The following is a 23,759-nucleotide window of genomic DNA, read 5'->3' on the forward strand; positions in this document are numbered from 1 at the left end:
AGCCACCCAGCCAGCCACAGAGTAAGAGTGAAAGTAAGATATACAGAAGTAAGAAAAGGAAAAAAAGCTCAGAGGCAAAAGGTAGCTGGAAATAAGAAAAGCTGGCTATAGGAATAAGCCAAGATACTGTGTGTTATTTGGGGGGGGGTTGATCTGTGTGGCAGCCCCCACAAAAGCCAAAAGAGTAGAGCCCAAAGAGTAGAAAACAAACAAACAAACAAACAAACAACAGGTGTTTCTCCTTGAAGGCTCCAAGAGGGAAGAAACCCTGACCCCCCAGTGAGGGTCTATGCATTTCTGTGGTGACTTGAGCTCACTTCTTTCAGTCCTAAATAACTAAAAATCTTATCCTAAGAATATCCATCTAAACTTAAAACATGCACATATTGAAAATAAGAAATTAAAAAGATAGTCTAGAAAAATAGAGATTTGCAGTGTGTGAGAGAAGGTGGGGGAGTCCATATTGATTTCAAACTTGTAATCCTCCTGCCTCAACCTCTCAAGTACTAGATTATAGTCATGTGCCATGAATACCTAGGTAGCCACCTTAGTATCCAGTAAGGTAGACATCAATATAAAAACATCATGGAGACCAAGAAGGGGAACCTATGCTAATAAATGAGAAAAGGGACAAGCAGAGAACGCCATTATGAACAAATAACAACTAGTAACAGTTTCAAAATGTATGGGAACATCAGGGAGAAATAAAAAACTTAACAGTTTGACCTTGGACCTAGCTCATAGGAAGCTGATAGACTGGGAAATGTTCCACCCCCCCCCCACACACACATACTGTCTTTTTCATTCTAGACAGGAGCTCATCTGGCTGAGGGTGGCTTTGAACTTGATATGTGGTTGAGGACAACTTGAACTTCCTGATGTTCCTGCTCTATGTCTTTGGTGCTGCATCACAAGCATATGCTACCATGTCTGGTTTATACAGTGCTGGGCATTGGCCCCAACTGAGTTACATCTCTAGTAGGCACTTTAAACATCTAAAATCAACAGAGATTGAGACCTAGAATATAATAAGATCAGTAAGAAAAAAATAAAAAACAGCCCAGACATCCTAACTGGTAGAATGACAAGGAATATGACAATTTGCAAAAGAGAATGGAAAGTCTAAAGACACGATCAGGAGATGTTCAAATCCATTAGTGAGCAGGGGTCTGCAGAGTGGATAAGAGATCCCTGTTGGACTGGTGACAACCAGGGGCATGGGAGACCCCACCTGAAGATAGGATATGGGCACAGGAAGTGTCACTCTTCTGCATAGGCCGTGGCAGCCCCGGGACACAGTAAGTGTATGGAAGCACCACATTTGATGCTCATCTTGGGGACTGTTTTCTATATCCCTAGTACCGCAAGCTGGAGACCTCCCTGGTAGAGAGGGCAGGTGGCCAACTCCTTCTGACTTGTCCAGGATCTCCCCATTTTAGCACTGGAAGTCTGTTTCTCTGGAATCTTCTCCATCCCAGGCAGACTGGGGTGACCCAAGTAGTGCTATGTAACACAGATGGAACTTAGAAACAGTAAATAGCAAAAAAATAGAAAATATTTAACATATTGTCACCTAAGTAAACAAACATATGCTTACAACAGTCCAAATCTTTGCAAGAAGGTACGGGACACTAAAAGGCATTTGTTGCCTACATTAGTTAGAATGGTGGTGTGTGAGGAAAAGAATGGGGTCCAGGGAGAAAGCACACGTGTACATACATATCAAAAGACATAAGTAGGACCTTACAGAGGCCAGTGATTCGTGATGCACCACAAACTGAAGCAAATAAATTATACATTCAATGATCCTGAGTCTACAGTTTAAGAGAAACATAAACTTGTGGGGGAACCACTGTGTGTGTCTTTGATATTCCCACCCAGGAAGCTCTTAGAAGGGGTGAATCCTGTGTGAGATGGGCATTGTAGAAGTCCTGGTGGCCTGGTTACTCTCCAAAGATACCATGAGGAAAGACCCTGATAGCAACCTCGCTGACCCCCTGGCAAGGCTTGGACTGGGTTTAGAACTCTGTCGGGCATTTTCACTACAGGGAGTGAAGGGGCCCTGATCTGGCAGCAGCTTTGGAGTTGGATCCAGTGCTCAGCTGTTACTGTTTCCACCCACCACCACCTCCTCCCAGGAAGTCACTCAGAGATGAAGCAGGCGGCGAACAAACTACTCAGGGTTTAGGGCCAGCATGTGCCCCAGGGGCAGAGAGGAGTGCTTGGCTGGAAAGACATGGGGACAGGGAACCAGATATCCTACCTCATCAAAGTCAGCCACATCCTCACAGTTCTCCAGGACCCGGGAGTAGAAGGACTGCCCTGTGGACAGAGGAGAACTTAAAGTCACACTTGTTTAGACAGTGAGCTGGGGACACATCTTACTTGAAGTGATGGGACAGCATTTTACCCCATGGCTATGCAATTCTCTCCAGAATGAAGGGAGTCCCCACACATAACCTGTTATCTGACCTTCAAGAAGCCAAATGTCATTAGCTCAGTTTTCTAGATGGGAGACTAAAACCTAGGAAGGCCAGGCTAGTCAGTAGCAGCGTGCACCCTGGGTTCCTTTGTTGACTTAACTGCTTACCTGGTAATGCTAAGGGCAGCAGGTACTGAACATGGCCACTAGCTAGAGCTGGTAACTCTGAGGGTTGGATAAGCAGTTGGAGAATGACAGCACAGCAGAGAGCAATGGAAAGAGCTTCTAGGAGTTGCAAACTCTGACTACTGAAAGATTCCAAGGACTGGTAGCTGGGCCGGGGGTAGGGCAGTGAGGCTGAGGCTGGGAGCTGGTAAGAAGGCACAGAGCTGCAGACACTAGGGGAGGCCATCACTTTGCTCATGATCTCTGTCCAAACTGAACAAAAGAACCTTCAATGAGTTAACACAACCAGGCAGCTCTGTTTTGTTTGATTTCAAGACAGAGTTTCTCTGTGCTGTCCTGGAACTCTCTGTAGATAGACCAGGCTGGCCTTGAACGCAGAGGGTCCTGCTTGCCTCTGACTCCTGACTCCTGAGGGTACCACCACCGCCCAGCAAGATGGTGGGTCTCCTGACCTATGGCCAATGGTCTTTCTTTTCCCTGTTGCCTCTCTTCCCATTTCTGTGCTCCCCTCTTGTGGAAGACAGGCTCAGCTGGCTTCTTCCCTGTGCCCTGCACCCGGCCCCTCCCTTCCTTCTGGCACGGGCAATAGAGAGTTTGGATGAACATGCATGTGTCGGGCCACCCTCCACACCCTGACTTCTACTCACCTCACATGGGAACTGTGGAGTGGAAAGGGTGAAGTTACCTTTCAGACCTAATCTAGTCTGAGCCAAGCTCCTAGAAGAATCCACTTAGGAGAGAATGGGGGGGGGAGGATAATGGGGCTGGGTGAAGGCGCCTACTAGTGTAAAACATTCACTAGAATTGTTGATGTACAGGGCCATGGGGATTCTAGATGAGAGAATGAACAATTTCTATAGGATCCCACCCCCAGGGGACTAATAAAGGGGAAGCCATGGGTTGGTACAGACCTCAGTCAGTGTCATAAAACATGCGTGCATGAGATACAAAAATGATACAGATACAGGAGGGTACATGCTGTTGGAGAATGGGATGGAATCCATAAGAAAGGTTGTAATTTCTATCAGGAAGAACCATGTAGATGAGGTTAAAAATTATTATTTACAATTAACATGCTTTGTCAATTCCATACTAAAAAAGGTAGCAATATTGTAGAATCCTCTTTCTTTAGCAAAAACTACTCCCCAGTTGTATGTACATACTTTGTACATCCACATGGAAAGACTGTAATCACTAAGTGATCATCTCTAAAGCAAAGAGTAGATACTGCAAACATTTATGCACTTCACATTCTTACTGTACATTATGTATATTATATATGATTTTTAAAAATTGGTTAGCTTGAGAGTCAAGGTTACTTATCCACATATAGTCTTTTTTTAATTTTCTTTTTTTCTTTATTTATTTTATATAACCAAGTCCATTTAAATGAAAACAAACATTTATAGACAATATTTGGGAATTTGGGTGTCGTTCTTTCCAAACTACTTTCTGCTGGTAAGGGGCACTGTCCTTGACTCTCCTCAACCAATGCTTAGAAATCCTCATTTAATATGTTAAGGGCTCCTTTTTTTTTTTCAAAACCAATATGTAGAGTACGAAGAAATGTTGCATCCATGATGAAAAGTATCAACACTGTTACACTAACAAACAAATTCTAAAATGGCAATGACTAAATAAAATTATTTCCACTCAAAAGTTGGTTAACTTTTTTGTTTGCTTGTTTTGCTCTGTTTCTTGGAGACAGTCTCAATGTATAGCCCAAGCTAACCTTTAACTCTCAAGACATGACTTAGTCTTTCAAATACTGGGATGTCAGGCTTGTGTCATCTCCTCTGGCTGTGCGCGCGCGCGCGCGCACGCGTGTGTGTGTGTGTGTGTGTGTGTGTGTGTGTGTGTGTGTGTGTGAGGAATAGAGCTCAGATAAGGGCCTTGTGTATACTAGATACTTTCTTTGGTGTGTATCCTTCATTATGTATGTTTTTTTTTTCTTACAGATCACACTTTTGTAATCAAAAGGGAAATACATTTAAATCCTTACCATCTTAAATAGCGGTCTATCTCATGGAAGACATTTCCCATCTTGAACACAATCCTGTCTGGGAGTTAGTGTGGGTTGTCACTGGTGGCCATGGCTGTGTGGCCAGGTGATTTGGTATTAGGGAAACATGCTCTTCTTCCAGTATATCCGAAGAGCTTGCTTGGTTAATACTGGACCAAGGAAGGTTGGAATAAACCCTTCTGAGTCCTTCCAGAGTCAGGGATGAGGCAAGTGAGCATAGAGGCTTGGCCAGTCTTGTTCCCTTCAGGAACTGATTCAGATTTTCTGGGTTCAGTGGCTTCATCTGTTGTTTTTGAAACAGTGTCACCACTGGCTTTGAACCCTTAGCTGTCTTCCAGGTTTGAGCCACCCTGCTGGCCGGCTCAACCATTCAATTCTGTTTAATAAGAGATTTCTGGGGCCTGAATAGTTTATATGATATAGGAGGTAGAGCTGACTGCCCCTGACCAGGAAGAGTGGGTTTTGATGTTGGTTTAACAGAAACAAATAAGTGTGTGTGTGAGTGTGTGTGTGTGAAGTAAATGTAGAAATGGTTGCCTGGCTGCAACTGAGATAATGATGATGCTATAAAGTAGAGAAGTCATATACACAGAAAACGGATGGGAATAGGTGAGATGAGAAAGAGTCTTTAGCACTATCCAGGGACAAAATAAAAGAAACAAATGGAAAAGAAAAAGCTCTGCCTTGCATTTGAAGGCAGCCAGCAGAGGAGGAAGTGAGCGATGAGCCTGAGATTTGTGCCTCTGTTAATTTCCCCTCAGGCAGCACACACTAACTCTGGGAATCAGGTGAGTGCTGTTGTGCCTTGGGCTTCCCAAAGACCCACAGCTCAGGATAATCAAAGGCCTTCTCATCCTAGAAGGCCTTAATGAGCCTCCGATATGGCTGTGCTCAGGGTCTCCAGGAATGAAAAGCTGGGGACCTCAGGCATGGGAGGGCAGGTGACGTCCTGTGAGGTGGTCTTGGGTTTGAATAGCATGAAACACACCTCTGCTGCTTCCCACAGCCCGACAGATGTAAAATACAGTGAAATTAGTCACTGTAGACTGCGCACACCGTTGCTCAGCTCCACCTGGAGATGCGCTAAAAACCTCAATGTCTTGGGCTTTGGAGATGAAGCTGTGAGGGATAGTCTCCAATGGAGGAGCAGAATGCTCTCTCCTTCCATATGCATGTAATATATTCATACACATGTAAATAAATATTTGCTTAAACAAATCATGCAGAAACAGTGGAAAGTGTGTTAGGAAAACAAAACATATGGACTTACTTTGGAAGAGCACGTTTTGGGAGGGTTAATGAGCAATCCTGTCTGCTTTGGGGAGAGCCAGAGGCCCTCCACAATTCCAGCTTATCACTGGGGCCCGCGAACCTCATCATGCTCAAGTTCATTTCCACTTGCCATCCACTTCATCCACCACCTGTCTCAGATATTGACAGTTCCGCTTCATTTCAGATGGCCTCGGACAAAACCATTAAAAATCCTAATACTCAATCCCTTTCCTCGCCACAGGGACGATTGAGGATAAAGCTTGAAAGAAAATCACCTCCTTCTTGTGTGGAGAGAGGTCTGGTGAGAAAGAGGTTGGATGGAAAATTGCACAGCACCCTCCCTCTGATGGCTCAGCTCTGTTCCATTTGAAGTGAACCCCCCCATACCCAGCCAGTCAGTGCAGAGCTTAGCTCACAGTGCCATGAGTACCACACCATCTGATATTCCCATCACGACTCAGGGGGGTTCAGGTTCTTAATAGAATGAACTTTTATGTCATTTAAAAACACCCACTCTGCAGCTAGCTTCCTATATGCAAGTGAGCAGTGGGCTTGTATTATGTGCAGGGTGACTGATGTCCTAGCTCCTCACGGGATGTGATTGCATAGCATAAAATATGCCACCTGTGCAGGCAGACCAAGTTCCTTTTTCCAGTTGGCCCTGCTAAAGACACAGACCTCTGAGATGAGGCAGGCACAGAGAGCTGGCAGCTTGCCACACAAGTTCCTTCATTTTCACAGGCAGCAAGGGGTCTTCTCTTCCCTGGCCTATGTCAGCCCTACCATTCAGCCCTCATGGAGGGACATTGAACTGAGATAATTAGAATCTCGATGCCGCCTTGAAGAGCTTATTACAAGCCACAGGGAGAGACGTGTCAGCCGCAGAGAAGCTTTTATATAAGGTGGAATTAGACTGCTGGCATGAAGTGAGAGCAGAGAAGAGGAGGAAATGAGTCTTTGCTTAGCAGGTCAGGGCAGGAGTTACCCAGGCATGAACGCACGCTCCAGGAGAATAACAAGACTCCAGATCTCCAGAGGCTTGTGCAGTGAATTTGGAATTCCAGGAGAGAATGTATGCAAATTTTCAAAGAATGTCCGAGCCGAGAAAGGGGTCCTGATGATGCTGGGAGTGGCACACTGGATCCTGATGGTGATGGGAGAAATGAGAGTCTGTCCTCAGAAAGTAGCCATTGACCCCTAAGTGGGGTCCAGAGGAGGATGAAGGGTTCAAAGTCACCCTCAGCTGCTGTCCTAGTTGTGTTCTCTGTTGTTGGGAAAAGGAAGGGTTTTATTTGGTTTACAGATTGCAGTCCATCACTGAGGGAAGCCAAGCAGTACCTTGAGGCAGAAACTGAAGCAGGGGCCACAGAGGAACACTACTCACTGGTTTGCTCTTCATGGCATGTGGCGATTGCTTTCTCATACACCCCAGAACTCTCTGCCCAGAGTGGCAGCATCCACAGTGGGCTGGACCCTCCCACATTGATCATTAATCAAGAAAATGCCCATAGAAATGTCCACAGGCCAATCCAATGCCAGCAATTCCTCAGCTGAGGGTCTCCTTTCCAAGTGACTCTAGTTCGTGTCCAATTGACTAGAACTGGCACAGTTACATAGAGAGTTTGAGGCCAGCCTGGAATACATAGTACCTTGTATTAAGAAAAACAAAAACACCTGGAAAGGTGCGTTGGCGCTGAGAATCCAGGGTGGGTTGGTAGCCATCTGCAGTACAAGATAGACCACATCCTTGTTTTGCTGGGATCTAGCCCTCCAGCCGCTGTTGCTTCATGTGAGCTGAGAGACAGAGCATAACACTCTTCACCACCCAATGGAGTCCTAATTCTTTCCTTGCCTTACTTAAAGCCAGCAAATCACTGTGCATTTCCTAAGACAGGCCCAGCAGAGTTCCTCCAGGGCCACTCTGATCGGTCCCCTGATGCCATGTGCCTCCTCTGTTCTCTGAGCAGGCACCACTGTATACTCATTCTCTCCTGCTTCCTTGGAAGGCCAGCTGCCTCCACAAACACCAAGAAGCAGGGCACAAGTGCTGTGAGTGTAAGGGAGAGGCCAGGCTTTGGCAGGGGTGGGCTTGGGGCTGCTACTCAAGGCTTAGAATCCTGGAACCAGTGGTCCTAGCCATGAAGTCTCAGAGTCATCACCTGTCATCTGGGAATAATCATGCTGGACCAATTTGATATCTTGGAACCTTAGGACAGTGGGTAAGAGGTTGGTTTGAAGCAAGTTTGAGCATAAAACCAAGTCTCCACAAGCATAGGGCCATTGTGTTGCTAGTTAAAAGTTTTTATTTATGATCACTGAATGTGAGAGCATGGTGGATGTGGGGGTGCATGCACCCCATGAGTACATGTGGAGGTCAGTAGATACCTTGTGGAGCCAGTTCTCCTCCCAAGGATCGGGGACCCCAGATCACATCCCCAGGCTTGCAGCAGAAGTGCCTCCGCTCTTGGAGCTATCTTTCTGGGCCTGAGTTTGGTAGACGTTGTGGCTCTTGGGCTGGCATTACCACTTGCTAGCTCCCCCCGCCCCTAAGTTGCTTCTGTTTGATTTAGTCTCCTCATCCATGAAATGGGGGACAGGGTTGTTTAGAACAGGATGTGCACACATTTCATTACTATGCAGAATACAGCCACCATTCTGCAGAACGGTCCTGTCTTTGTTTTAAGCTTTTAAGTTACATGCTAAATATACAAGTTGTCTCCTCTACTATGAATCACATTTATAGTGTAATTTTAGCAGTGTATAATTAGAAACAATTTTCCACTCACCTGTAATATTATTCAAGTTTTAGGTATTTTAAGTGTGATTATGACTCTTTTTTTTAACTAGGTAGAATTTACATTCACAGATCTTAAGGGTATATTTTAATGACTCTTAATAAATGCACGCACTTGTTTAATTACCACACAGTCAAGATATAGAACATTTTAGGTTCTTCAAGTATTCCTCAGACCCCTTCCCAGTTCATTTCTACCTGCCAGTCAACAGCTAACCCCTGCTCCAGTTTCTATCATAGGTTGTTTTTGTCCCATCTTAATATTTCAAAGTTTATTTTTATTTGATTTTATGTGTGCACCAAATACATGCCTGATGCCCAAGGAGGTCAAAGCATAACACCATATCCTCTGGAACTGGAGTTATAGATGGGTGTGAACCACCATGGGGATGATAGGAACCAAGCCCAAGTGTTCGGCAAGAGCAACAAGTGCTCTTAACACTGAGCCATCTCTCCTGCCCCAGTTTTTCCCCACCTTTGTTGTAGAATATTATTTCAACTAAGCAAAGATATGTTACATTTGTTCATGTGTGTGTATGTTCACATGTGTGTGCAGGTGCATGTGTGTGCAAGTACATCTGTGCATGTGTACATGTAGAAGTCAGAAGACATCCTTGGGAGTTGTTCCTTAAGTGCCATTCACTATTTCTTTTGAGACAAGGTCTCTCATTGGAAAGTGACAGGTAGTGTCTGATGGCTGGCCTAAGAGCCCTGGGATTTCCTGTCTTTGCCTCCCCAGCACTGGAATAATATAAGTACAATCCTGATGGGTTCTAGGAATTAAACCTAGGCCCTTGTGCTTACAAGGCAAGCATTTTACCAACTGAGCCATTACCCCAGCCCCCAGATGTGCTTTTTGTGTGTCTAGCTTCTCTTAGTCAATTTTTTTCTTATCCATTTGTTGAATACATCAGTATAGCTCTTCTTGGTGTCTGAGATATGGAGAGTACCTTATATAAAATTTTGTGGCAGTTGCATTTAATCCACACATATCTTCTGATATACTTCAGACCATTGCTATACTACATATAATACCCAATAATGTAAAGGCTTATAAATGTAAATGTAAGTAGTTACAGTGTATTAAGAGATTCTGACTAGAGAAAAGTACATGTTCAATATAGATACATTTTCCCTCATTATTTTCAATCTTCACTTATAGATCTCATCCACATGGTGGCCATATCTAGTCATTTTCACCATCAACCAATATTCTGTTGTATGGATATAACTCAACGTGTTAGGCCATTCTGCTCGTAGACTTTTAGGTTGCTTTTGATAGTGTCTTATTTCGCTAGATAGTTATTTTTGTTTGTTTTGTCAACTTTAGTGACCTGGGAAAATGGAACCTCAGTTGGAGAATTACCTTCATCAAATTTGCCTTTGGGAATATGTCTGTGGGGCAGCATTGTCTTGATAAACAACTTACAGGAGAGTCCTGCCTATTGTGGCATATTAATTTAACTAAGCAAAGATGTGTTACATTTGTTTATGCTGCAGAATACTACTTTAACTGTGTAAAGGTGTGTTATATTTGTTTTTGCTGAATTTGTTTAATTATGTAAAGATGTGTTAGATTTGTTTCACTTGTCCTGCCTAAGGCATCTGATTGGTCTAATGAAGAATTGCCCAGCCACTAGCTGGGCAAGAGAAAGGATAGGCGGGACTAGCAGGGAGAGAATAAATAGGAGAAGGAACCTAGTCTCAAGAGGGGAACAAGAGAAGAAGAGAAAAGAAAATGAGGGACGCAGGCAGCAGGAAAGGAAGATATAAAGAAAGAAAAGCGGTAAAGAGTCCCGAGGCAAAATGTAGATGAAGAGAAACAGGTTAAGTTATAAGAGCTAGTAAGAAAAGAGCTAAGTTAAGGCCGAGCATTAAAAATTGGTAAGTCTCTGGGTCAAGATTTGGGAGCTGGGTGGTGGCCCAAAAGAAAGAGCCAGGTGTGTCTGCCCACTGTGGATGGTGTCACCCCTGGGAAAAATGGCCCTGATGTATATCAGAAAGCAGGCTGAGCAAGCATGAAGAGCAAGACAGTAAGCGGAGGTCCTCTGTGGCCTCTGCTTCAGTTACTACCTCCTCCAGGTTTCTGCCTTGGCTTCCTTAATGGTTCACTGCAATCTATATGCCAAACAAGCCCTTCCCTTTGCGTGCGGCTGTTGGTCAGTTTTTTGTTTTTGTTTTTTTTTTAATCACAGCAATAGGAAGCAAAATAGGGCAGTTATTATGGGTAAATCTGCTGTGAATTTAAAAACAAAACAAAACTTTGTAGACATGTAATTTCTCTTTTCTTGTGGAATGCATAAGAACAGAGTTGCAGGCACAATGGATAGATATCTTTTAAGTTATCAGAAATTGCCAAGGAGTTTTCCACAGTGATGACTCTATTTCACAAACTAATCAGCAATGTAAAAGCATGCAGCTGTTTTGCATTCCACAAATATCTGCTGAGACTTTTACTTTTCTAGTTATTGTAGTGCCCATGAGATGTTATCTCTTGTAACTTTGATGTTCATATTTTTAATGATGCTGGTCACACTTAGGATTTTTGGCGTTATTCTATGAGACATCTGCTTGAGTCTTTGATTGCTTAGGAAGTTTGTTCATTTGTCTTTCCATTATTGATTTGCATCAGTGTGAATATTGTCTGTGCCTTGCCTTCTCATTCTTAAATATACTTTGTACATATAGGAATTTTTAATTATTAGGAACTCTAATTTATGCCTGGTGGTGGTGGCACACTCATTTAAACTTGGTTGGTGGCAGCCTGGTCTATAAAATGAGTTCTAGGACAGCCAGGACCACACAAAGAAACCCTATCTTGCGGGGGGGGGGGGGAGCAACAAATTTAATTCACCAGTTTTGGTGGAAAGTTTGTATTTTACAATGTGGGGATTTTGTATTTCCTTTAAGAAAATTTTGAGAAACTGTAACAAACACATTTAAAATTTCTTCTAGAAGTTTATAGTTTTGTTTAGCTTTATTTTCGATTTTAATTTGTGTGTGTGTGTGTATGCACATGCCTATGTGTGTGGTGCATGCCTGTGTGCATGCAGAGGCCAGAGGAGAGCACAGTGTTTCCTCTATCGCCATGTTGTTCCTTTGAAGCAAGGTCTCTCAGTGAACCTAGAGTTCCTGTCTTTCTGTTCGTTTTTCTCTAGGTCGGCAGCCAGCAAGCTCCGCCGATCTTCCTGTTTTCTGCTCCACCCTTCCCTGGGCTCACAGGTGCTTGTGAGACCACGTTCATCTTGTCATACAGGATCTGAACTCTGGTCCCCAAGTTCAGAGCCATCTCTTCACTTCTCCTACTCCCTCTATTTTGAAACAGGGTCATGCTGCCTTAGAGCTCGCTCTGTAGACCAGGCTGGCCTTGAACTCAACAGGTCCACCTGCCTCTGCCTCCTGAGTGCTGGGATAAAGGTGTGCACCACCACACCCAGCTCTCCAGCCCCTTTTAATATTTAGCTTTAGTTGACCCATCTTAAATTCATCTTTGTGGGTGAAATGATGTAAAAGTTTGAAGTTTGTTTTTACCAATGTGTAGGGATCTAGCTCTTTGAGGTACCTAATACCCTGACTTCAAATCAATTGATTATCTACACATGAGATCCACTTACAGACACTGTATTCTACTCCATTGTTTATTATCTTAGGCTGGTGCCATCAACTTGGTTCCTATAACCTTATGGGGTCTCACTCAAATAGTAAGACTCCAAAACTCTGTTTTCAAGGTTGTTTTGGCTATTCTAGATCCTCTGCATGCCCACACAATTTTAAAATAGCTTCCAGTATCTACAAAACAGCCTGTTGGAGCTTTTGCTGGGCTCTGCTCACTCTATAAATTGCTATATAGCAATTTATGAAGAGCTCTGGTTCCAGTGCCGTTATGACCTTTCCCACAGACATATTTTCTGTATTTGCTGTTCTTTCATTTCTCCAAATGTTTTACTTTTCACGTCAAGGTCTTATTTCTGAATATTTTATATTTTATGCAATTTTAATGAAGTTACTTTTTAATTTCTTCATTTCAGCTGGTTGGTTCTTTAGAAACATTTGTGTGTATCAATCATACACTCTGAAAAGTTGCTAGTTTCTACTCATTATGGTAGTTTTTCACATGGGTTACTTGGGATTTTCCACACAAGCCAGTAAGGTTTCCTATGAAACAAAGCAATTTCACATCTTCCTTCCCAACCTATGCGAGTTTTGTTTTCTTGTCTTATTACACTGGCTAGATCACCACTTAGTAATGAGCAGAGTGGTGATAGGAGACCACGTCACCTTTCCTGGGACCTTAATGTTCAGGGTTTGTGGAGTAAGTGTGGTGTTATCTGGGTACTTTTGGGGTGGTCCTTTATCTGATTGAAGAAGATTCTCCATTCCTGCTTTGCCAAGAGTTCTTACCATGCGTAGGTATTGAATTTTGTCAAATGCTTTTATGCAGCAGTGAGTAGAACCATGGCAGCTTTTCTCATTTATTCCACTTACACGGTGCAATGCTTGATTTAATAGTTTTAAAGAGAACTTTGCCACAATGGGCTATCTTGTATATTAATGTTCTTCTGGCTAATGTTTTGTTAAGGGATTTTATATCTGTGCTTATCAGAGGCAGCATGTGTGCACTTCACACACACACACACACACACACACACACACACACACACACACACACAGGTCAGAGGTCAGTGACTTTCTCAGTTGCTCTATTCCTGAACCTGAGCTGGCTGGTTCCCATTCAGCTACACTGCTAGCTTCCCCTGGGGATTCCCTGTCTCTACTTCCTGAGTGCAGAGATTACAGGTGGTCTCAATGGCTGCCTGGCTTTTCTGTGGGAGCTGGAGATCTGAACTCCAGTCCTCACACTTGTGTAGCATTCGCTGAGTCACTTCCCTCTGTCTCTGTCTCTGTGGGGAGGAGGCAGAGATCAAACCCAGAGCCACGCACATGCTAGGCACCTGCTCCTCCCCAGTTATAACCCCAACCACCAGTGTTTTCTAACTTCTCATTTGTGCTCTTCCTTGCCCACAGGAAAAAAGGCTACTACTTAATTCTCAAATATCTGGGGCTTCAAAAGATATCCTATTGCTATTGACTTTATAATTAATTTCATTATGACCAAAGAGGGTACTCTGTGTGGATGTGTCTAACCCAAGACCCGTGGGATGTCTGTGTTCCACAGTAGTTACGAATACAGCCCAACACATTTGTAGATGACAATATCTCACTGTCAAAAGTTGGACTCCCCGTCAGTCTTAATTTTTTTTCCTTAATTATTAGTACGAATGTATGTGTATATGGTTACACATGCCATGACCCACATGTGGAGGTCAGAGGATATATGGAGTTGGTTATCTCTTTCCGCCTCTGTATGGGTTCTGTGGATCGAACCCAGGTTGCCAAGCTTGCCGAGTGGTCTCATGGGCCCTGCAGTCAGTCTCTGGAAGTGTAGTGACCCCTGAGTTTCTCAGCACACTGCCTGTCATAACGAACGTGCCATAGATACTTAGACAAATGTGCAGTCTTCAGTATTGAGGCTTACTATCTCAGAAAACCCCATTGAGTGACATTAGTGGAGGGATGTGCCAGATCTTCCATCTCCCTAATGATTTTCTTGTCTGCTTGTTGGCAATTTTCTTTGGAAACAACCCATTGTTTTCTCATACGGAGTGTTCTTCGTGTTCTTATTGACAGGTGATGGCACAGTATGACAAAGAAATTCAACTCAAAATAAGTTCCCTCCCCCAAGAGCTCCTTAAATAATGTCCTCTCTGAAAGCTGGCTGCTCACAGACAGACCCAGGGGACCGGAGACTCCCTGGGTCTCCAGCTCTCAACTAAGCAAAGGTCCCCTCTGTCACTATTCTCCTTACTCTTACTCAAGTATCATTTTATCACCCATTCACTTTCCCTTTCTCACTTGCTACCACCCAGAAAGTCAGACCTGGACAAGGTTCATCTGAGAGGCAGAGATGGGGCAGGGTCTTAAACCACCTATGAACTTACTGAGCCCCATTTCTCTAGCTCAGCTCCACCCTTCCCCCAGGTACTGGGATTATGGGGTCCCATTTTTCAGACAGAATCAGGAGGCAGAGAAGGAGAGGAGGTGTTGCATTGGAGCCCAGGACAAGGCTAGCAGATGCTGGGAGCTAGGTTCTCCCAATCCAGAGACAGATGGAGGGGTTTGTGATCCCAGCGAGCCACAAGCTGTACAGAGAACTCATTCTGTGCAGGTGCTGGGAATATAATGAGGCATAATGGGAGACTGGCCGCTCTTACATTCTCAAATGCAGTAAAATTATTGTTATAAGCACAATGCTGATTTTATCCTAAACTTTCAGATTAAAAAAAAAAAAAAAAAAAAAAAAAAAAGCAGGGGCTGGAGTGGTTAAAACACCAGTTGCTGCTCTTCCAGAGGATCTGAGTTTAATTCCCAACACTCACATCATCTGTAACTCCACTGTTGTGGTCTTGATAGGTACCTGGTACACAGACACACAAAACACCACACACACACACACACACACACACACACACACACACATACAATAGTAATAATGAAAATGAATGAAAACTAAGAAGAACATTAAAAATAAAGCACCTGGGATATGGCTCTGTCCAGGCAGGCAGGAAGCAGTTACTGGGTTGAGAGTATCACAGGATATTCTGTCTTAGGAGAACTTTCTGGAATTGTGAAACACGGATCCATGTGAGAACCACATGTCCATGAGGGCAATATGGCTATTTTCCCTCCTGTAGCTGTAGCATGGGGTGGTGCATGTCCTTGCTATAGCGATGGCTGCTGCTTTCTGAGAGATGTGACTGGACATTCCAAGAGGCTGTGCTGAGAATGGCCATCCTCAGCGGAATCTAAGGTGTCAGTCTTTGTCTCTGTAGTAGGTAGTGATGTACCTTCTGGAATGGAGTGTAGGGACACCTTGAAAACTGTTAAAGGACTGGGGAGGTGTCAGAGTCTCTTGGGGTAGGGTCATTACCTGCTCTCTGGCTACACAGTGACCCCTGTTGCCACTGACTAGCTGCCTTGGGAAGTGATCAAGGCTGGGGACACTCACAGGGTGCTGACAGCTCCAGGAGTTTTGGCTGATGTCTCTGTGACTGTTGGGATTCAGGCAGAAGAACAGAGGAGAATCACCCAAAACAACAAATCTGTTTCAAGTATCATTTTACCTGCCATTATGTCCCCATTCTCACCCAGGAATCCACAGTGGGATTCTGGCAGGGTCAACTGAGAGCCAAGGGCAGGGAAGATCAAAAAGTAAGACCTATCTGAGCCCAATGATCCCTGCTTCTCCAAATCCAAATCCATGGGTATCAGCCCTCTATCAGAGGCATCTTTTCTTACCTCCTCGATCACTCTATGGCTCTGAGCTGCCCCTCCTCTGAATCTCAGGTCCACCCTTTCAGTTTATCCCACAGCCCTAGCTGTGGAGTTTTCAGAAAGAAGTCATGGAGATGGGGAGTCTAGGGGCAGTCTTGTTCTCAGGGCACAGTCACCACCCCCCTTCCCCTGCCCCTAGCCACAGGGATGGCTTCCTAGCTCTTGTTCTGGCTGGGAGTCCACTCTGCTGTCTCTGGTGCAGTGGGCCCTCCATACAGAGTGGCTTTGCCTCCAACAGCCCATCCTCCACTCTCCTGTATCTCAACTTATAGAAATGCAATTCAAGACACAGCTAGGAGCTGCTATTCCCAGCCTACCTTGCCTTCCCTTACAGGAAGTACTCCTTGACTGCTGGGGATCTGAGTGGCATGGTTCTTGGGCTGGCCTACTCCCAATATTTGCTGGAGGATGAGGTCAGCCTTCCTCTGGGACCTAGAGTGTTCCCTGAGCTAGAGGCTGATGGAAGGAAGGGGAGCCAGGGAGGGGTCTTGGCTCATGAGACCCCTTTCAGTTTGGTGCTCCCTGTAGCATAAAATTCTGGTGACATCTGAGTGATGCCCATCTGAGTCAGGGACTGACAAGGCCACCATGGATGAGTTTAAACCCACTAAACAGTAAAAAGTGTGGCACACGGTGCTGCATGTTTGCAGTCCTTTCATGTCCAGAGACATAGTGAGTTCGAGGCCAGCCTGGGCTATGTGAGATCCTGTCTCAGAACAGCAATGACCAAAAACCAAACTAGTGACAACTGCAAGGAAAGAAGTCATTTCATATGGTGGATGGTTAGTACTTCAGGAGAGATCTGCCTGTCTTGAGGGTTCCTAGGAGGTGGGAGGGCTGACAGACAGAGCCACAGGAGGGTGTACAGGGTATGGAAGGGAGGCGGACTTCCTGGAGGAGGTGACACATGAGCTGGGCCTTGATGTATGCATTAGATGGACATTTGTAAGGCAGAAGGTGGGGGACATTCTACAACAAAGAAGTACAAGGTCTCAGGCTGGAAGGCATCTTGAGAACCAGCTGGGTGTTCAATGTAGTAGGAGGAGTTGGGGTGTGGAGAGGGGTAGAGATGAACTCCTGTGGGGAGCCTTGTTACAGAGAATCTCAGTACCAGCAAGAAGTCCAGGTGAACATGTGCAGGTCTGGAAAATTCTCAACCTTGTGTTTTGGCAAGAAGGCTCTGGAGAGGGGTGTAGAGATGGCAGCCTACCACTGGGATCTTGGCAGTGGGGTGAGGGGGTACGGGGGATCGTAGGGGCTGAGCACAAGGCAGAAGAAAGGTGGACAGACAGATGGCTTCCACCCCGTGTTCCATGGCTCTGCAGGTTACTTGAGCTGAAGTAAGAGCAGAGAAATAGGAAGCTGACAAGCATCTTCTTGCTGACCTGCTCGGAGGGATGGCTCCTGCAGGCTGGAGGCCTCTCAGTGCAGCCAGAGCTGCTGTGCCCTATTTGTGGCTGGGAGGCCCAGGGCAGCCATGGTGGGTGAGGCAGAGTGAAGTCCATATTCCCCTTCCCATGCCCCTGCAATTCCTCAGGGCAGGGCCTTTCTCTCCTTACACTTAGGCCTCCTCCTGTCTGCCACCTGCTTTATTTGAGAGGTGTGTGGAGGTAGGGAGTTAGTAAGCCCCTGAAGCTTCTTCATATTCTCCCCCCCCAAACACACACACAGTGTGTTTGGATATTGGTTGTCGATGTCAGGAGAGGATGTGCTGGTCTAGTTCCTCAGAAACGGCAGTGTAGGCTGGTGTTCTGGGTGTCCATAGTTGCTACCTGCTGTGCATCTCGTGACTGTCTCGAGCTCTGTCTTTTCAGAGATCTGGGCTGTACTCTCCTATAGTTCTACCACACACTCCTCACCCCTGGTTGCCGGAGCTCTACTGACTACCTGCAAATGAGGGGGCATGGGCTACAAACAGCCTAACTCCTGGGTGTTTGGTCTGCAGCTCAAAGAGAGGTGGCAGCAGGCCCTGGCGGGGCAAGCCTGTAATCTCAGCTGTGAGGAAGCTGAGGCAGGAAAGTGTATGTCCAAGGCCTGCCTGGGCTATGGAGTGAATCCAAGGCTAGAAAACAGGGTGGTATATGGTTCAGCAGTAGAGTGCTTATGTTGCATGTGGGAAGCCCTGGGTTCAACTCCCTAACACTGCCCTGGCCAAAAAAGAGTCCCCTATAACAGGAAGCCCATCCCTTGTGGCCCCCAGAAGAGACAAGAGATTACAAGATTGAGTAGACCTGACAGTCAGGCCACTGTCCCTACCCCTCTGCTAATTCTCTGACCATTTCAGTGGCTCCTGGTTTCTTTTTCTGTGAAGGAGACTAGCCTGTCACAATCGCAGCCATCAAGCAACCTAGGGCTAAGAAGCCAAGAGCAGGACTTTGTGTGGAACACAGGCCAGGTCCCACAGAATAAAGGAGATACTTGTTTTTCTAAAGCCAGCACGAGCCAGCAGGTGACGCAAGGAGAGCCAGGGCAGTGCACCAAATGCAGCCACTAGGGTGGCCTGCAAGGCAGTGGGTGGCCCAGCCCACTCTCTGGTCCCTGCTGCCTGCTTCCTTCCTGCCAGGAGACAAAGCTGGAACTTCCACTTTGGCCCAGATCTGTGACCAGCAGGCTGCAGGAGGAGAGCCCATGGCCTGTGTGGGTGATGGAGGTGTCTGGAAGCTTCTACTGGCATGTCTAGTGACTCACCGTGTCTCACATATCCTTCCTGGTAGACCTCTGGGGGGAAGATGCCACTTTACAGAGCACATTGGCTTTGGCCAAAGGCTGCTGAGACAGTCCTGGACCAGAGGGGTTTCACTGTGGCTAGGAAGGTTGAACTGTATTTTGCAGAGGTGGGTGGGCACAGAGATAAGCCTGGCTCCCCGGGGGGGGGGGGTTGATACCTGAGATGAAGCCCAGCTTCAGCTTGCTGGCTCACATAGCCTCGGTCTCTCCCTTCTCCAGCTCTGCTCCCAGACCTGAGGCACACTGCTCCCTTTACCTCTGGTGTCATCATTCCCTTTACCTGCTTGCTCCCTCTGCTCATCCCTCAGCCAGCTGTTGAGCAGTGTCTCCTCCTGGAAGCTTTCCCCAACCACTAGCTCCCAGCCTTGTTCATGGTACTCATGTTCCCTACCTGTGGGCATCATGCACTTGTCATGCCTGTTCACTGCTTCCCATGCCCACCAAATGTAGCTCTTTAGACTGGAGCCTGCTTCATGCTCAGCTTCACATTTCTAGACCCTAGATTTGGCACACAGGAGGCCATAATCCATGAGCTGAAAGACTCTCGGAGGAGACACAGAGGAGAGGTTGGAGTAATGTTCCCACCTAAGGACACCAAAGACCTGAGAAAGGCCAATGGGGCCATCATCATGCTGGAGGGCAGAGTGCCACTGGCTGTCAGTTTCTACTAGCCACTCTGGTCTTTTCAGGCATAGACTCCTAGTCAGCAGGCAGAAACCAGCCTGTAGGTGGAGGGAAGAAAGGGGGCCCAGGAAGGTTGTACTGGAGCCCTTGTCCTGGATCTATGTGGTCCCAGGGATGGAACCCTCACTTCTGCCTCATTGAGCCAAGAACCTGTACTCTGCCAGGACGCTTGTGTGTTGACCTGGGGGATCACAGGAAACCTCAAAGCTATCCCGGCTAGGAGCATGTGGCCACTCTTAAAAAGCCTTATAGCCACTATGCCTGCTAGAACTTGGCCGTCCCTCCTTCCAGCCCTCTTCCGTCTCTATCAACTCACAGAATATGGGCTGGGTCAGTTTGCAGAACTGGGTCCCTGACACAGGTGCTTCCCTACCTCGGAAAGTCACTTTGGCGATCCGGTCATTTCTGCCTCGCAGCTCCGAGACTGTCTTGAGGTGGACAATCAGGGCCATGCTGGTGGGGAGAGTCTGGGCAATGCCAGGCAGAGCAGCAGGAAGGAGCTGGCTGGTAGAGTGCAGCTCACACACTTCCCTCTTCTCCGGCTGCTGCCGCCTCCTCCTGATGCTGCCCACAGAGACCAAGGCAACCAAAGCGAGCTGCTCCTTCAGCTCAGCAGAACCGTGCCTGCAGCCTTGCCAGCCCCGCCCCTCTGAGTTGTCAGCCCAGCATGTGTAGTGTGTGTGTGTGTGGGGGGGTACACCCAGCCAGTTGCTTGGGAATGCACGCTGAATTCATTATTCAGCAGCACCAGCCCCTAAATAAAAACTGTCCGTCCAGCTTTAGGTGTCTTCTCTCAATCCTTGAAGGGAAGTTCCTGTTGTTTGGAGGATGGAAGCTCTATGCCATTCAGATCCAAGATTGCAGTAGGCATGAGGTGGTGTGGGATCAGGTCACCTCTTCTCATGATCTGAGCTTGGACTGGAGCACTGGTGTCCTGGGGTTTATCCATGGTGGCCCCTGTTCTGTCTAGCTAATCATTAGGGTTGTGGATATGCAGAAGGCTTGGGGACAGGGACAGGACAGTCCTGACAGCTCTGGATGGATCATGCTGTGTCACTTAGAAAGCCTCCCCAAGGGCCAATGGAGATGCTTCAATTGGTAGAGTATCTGTCACAAGAACATGAGGACCTGAGTTTGATTTCTAGCATCTGTCTTAGAGATGGGTGCAATGGCATGGGCTTCTAACCCAGCTCTGGGGTGAGGGAAGGGTGGAGACTGGAGAACCCTGGAGTTCAATGGCCACCCAACCTTATCTGAATGGATAAGCTCCAGGTTCAGTAAAGAGACCTGTCTTTAAATAAATAAGGTAGCACCCTAGAGACTGGAAAGCAGCTTCTATAAGGCAACTTAGAGGATGTGCCCAAGGGCTGTTCCCTATGAAATACAAACATTAGACATAGCCTAGGCCCTGCACTATGTTTGTGCCCCTGGAATGCTGGGCTCTGGCACTCTGTCCTGGGATCATGGGTTTGAATTTTAGGCAGCTGGTCCTGAAAATGGAGGTCATCACTGAAGATATCCTACTGGGAGGCCACAGGGGTGGCTTCTGTGTAGGGCAGTGTGTAAGACTCAGGACACCAACCTCTCCATCCCAGGCTGGGGACAGAGAACTAGAGTAAGGTCAGTTGATGGATGGTTTCCAGTGAAGGGAGAGCTATCTTGCTCCCCCCAGTCAGCTGCTAGAGGTGACAGGAGGGACATCTGTAGAGGGCTATCCAAGGAATATCAGACAACTGCCCGTCTCCTCCTCCAGGAAGGGCTTGTAGGGAAAGAGACCTGGAGGAACCCACCCTGACCTTAGAGCCTGCACACCCTTGCTCCTGCTGCTCACTCCTGGTAGGATGCCCATGCCCCCCCAATCCCACCCCCTTGTCTCTGCCTTCTGGCTTGGATTATCAAAGGCCCATTCCCATGGCTAACTCTCCACCTGCGCTCTGGTAGGCTTTGGGACCCCCTTTGTCTGACTCCTGCTGAGGGTATCTCATATAGCTGTGAGATTGCTGCCCTCACATCTCCCCTGCTAACCCAGAGAGATCCTTGTACCTGAGAACTTCACAGGGTATCCTGTAATAGTCAGATGTCCAATTAATATGAACAGGGCTTGGAAGCCCAGTGTCCTGTCAAAAAAGTCTACAGGCTTTGGGCTGACAGAGTGTCTCAGCAGGTGAGGGCTTTTGCTGCCCAACCTGATAACCTGAGTTTAATCCCTGGGACCCATATGGTAGGAGAGGATCATTAACTGGTCTTATAGCTTCTGGTTGTGAGCCAAAGCACATGCACTCCCCCCCCACACACACACACAGACCATGTGCCCTCTCCACATAGATGATAAATGAATAAATAGATGTAATAAAAGGGCTTGGAAGTTTAAGGAGAGAAGCGCTAAACTTTCACCGCTTGGTAAGATAGTTACCCCCTCTGAATTCCCTCAGTGGAGTTAATCTGCAGATATCCAAGCCTTCCCCATCTTCTAATTGTTCCTTGCTCTTGACCCTATTTTTTGGTTATTTCCTTTTTCTCCCTCCTCAATTTCTGCTTATCTTTTCCACACATATTTAATTACACAGAGTTAGAAAATCCTTAGAAGTGCATATATTGAATGCAAGCACATATCTAAAAAGTTTAAAGACCAAGTTTAATGTCCCTTTAAAATTACACAGATTCACCTTTGTTTGTAAGGCTTGGAGGTACTTAGCAGACTGCCTTCTTGAGGGGTTCCTGGTTGTGTTTCACTGTAAAGGGTGAGTTTTACAGAGCCCTTGCAGCCCTGTGTGTATTGAGGGAAAGTTCTACAAAGTGGCTCTAGGAACCATCACCAAACTCACCAAACTGGTGTTTCTCACCTGCAAGATGACAGCAATTCCAGTGAGCATATCATGTCTCTACCAGCTGACCATTCCAAAAGCTGCCCCAGAATTAGGGAGTCAGAGTCCATGCAGAAAAAAATAGAGGACTTTGATCAAGAGCGGCACAGGAGGGTGATGTGCATATGAGCTGGGCCAACTGGGAAGCCATGGATGGGGAGGAAGCGAGGGTGTCATCTTGTAGAGCTGGGGTCATTGGGAAGTCTTCCTGATGTATGTCACATCAGAGATACAGGTCACCTTTCAAAAACAAGTGTCTGGGCAGTAGTGGCGCATGCCTTTAATCCCAGCACTTGAGAGGCAGAGGCAGAGGCAGAGGCAGAGGCAGAGGCAGAGGCAGAGGCAGAGGCAGAGGCAGAGGCAGAGGCAGAGGCAGAGGCAGAGGCAGAGGCAGAGGCAGAGGCAGAGGCAGGTAGATTTCAGTGAGTTCAAGGCCAGCCTGGTCTACAAAGTGAGTTCCAGGATAGCCAGGACTGTTACACAGAGAAATGCTCTCGATAAACAGAACAAAACAAAACTTTCTTGCATGTTTTCTGTAGTGCAGTACGTGTCCCAGCAAGGAGACTTGGGAAACTATAGTTATAACTGGATGGCATTTCCTGCCCGGATTTGGCAACCACTCACCCACTCTTAGCTTCTTTGCCACACTAGGTTTCAGTTGTTCTGGGTTTGTGTGCGTGCATGTGCGCGTTATGTATGTGAGTGTGCCTTTTGTGAACATGTGGTTCTCCACCTCCCAGATGCGTTGGCATCTGTTAGAGTGAATCTTTGGAGCATTCTGATTGCAGTGGCATCCTGTGGGTTCATTAGTGTTTGTGTCTTCATCAGCTGCCATTTAGAGTCAGCTGTGCAGGTGACTGATCTTCAGGTGACACTTCTCCCAGTCCGTTATGGGAGAAGAGATTGACTTTGGGATGGTTAGCATTGACTGGCTACTTGATGGGACCTAGATTTGCCTATGGAAAAGCCTTGTGGAGGGAGATGGTTTATGTACAGCAAACATTATGTGGACTTTAGCACTTTGATGGCTGGAGGGAAACCTAACCCTGAAGATCCCTATGCAGAACCAACTGTGGTACTTGAGACAAATTGAACCACACACTTAATCTTTTACTTCCACATTACCCAAACAAAATAATGGACTAAAACAATTTAGCAGAGCCAGGCTTTATTTTAGACAACAGTTTCAATCTAGCATATTGGGGAAACACAGAAGAATAGCTCCATTCATATCTTAGTGATCAGAAAACAAAGTGAAGCCAGAACCAGGGGCCAAGGCATAACTTTCCAAGGGTGGCCCCTAGTAATCCACTCACTCCAGACAGGGACCATCTCCTATAAGATTCTAGGCTCAAAATAGCCTGTGAGGGATATTCTAAATTCAAACATGCTTAC

The 23,759-nt window shown here is 46.4% G+C and overlaps 1 protein-coding gene across 1 annotated transcript in view; it reads right to left on the bottom strand.

Moving 5' to 3' along the window:
* The window catches only part of Otof (otoferlin), a 90,626-nt gene extending 70,490 nt beyond the window's left edge, over positions 1–20,136 (bottom strand). Inside the window, exons 1-2 of the mRNA XM_051181748.1 lie at positions 19,874–20,136; positions 2,264–2,322 (exon numbers count right to left, since the gene is read on the bottom strand). Of these exons, the coding sequence (XP_051037705.1) occupies positions 2,264–2,322; positions 19,874–19,952 (138 nt within the window). The 5' untranslated portion in view covers positions 19,953–20,136. The remainder of the gene's footprint in view (positions 1–2,263; positions 2,323–19,873) is intronic.
* Positions 20,137–23,759: the final 3,623 nt, after the last annotated feature.

The sequence above is a fragment of the Phodopus roborovskii genome, unplaced genomic scaffold, assembly GCF_943737965.1.
Source record: "Phodopus roborovskii unplaced genomic scaffold, PHOROB, whole genome shotgun sequence".
NCBI lineage: Eukaryota > Metazoa > Chordata > Mammalia > Rodentia > Cricetidae > Phodopus > Phodopus roborovskii.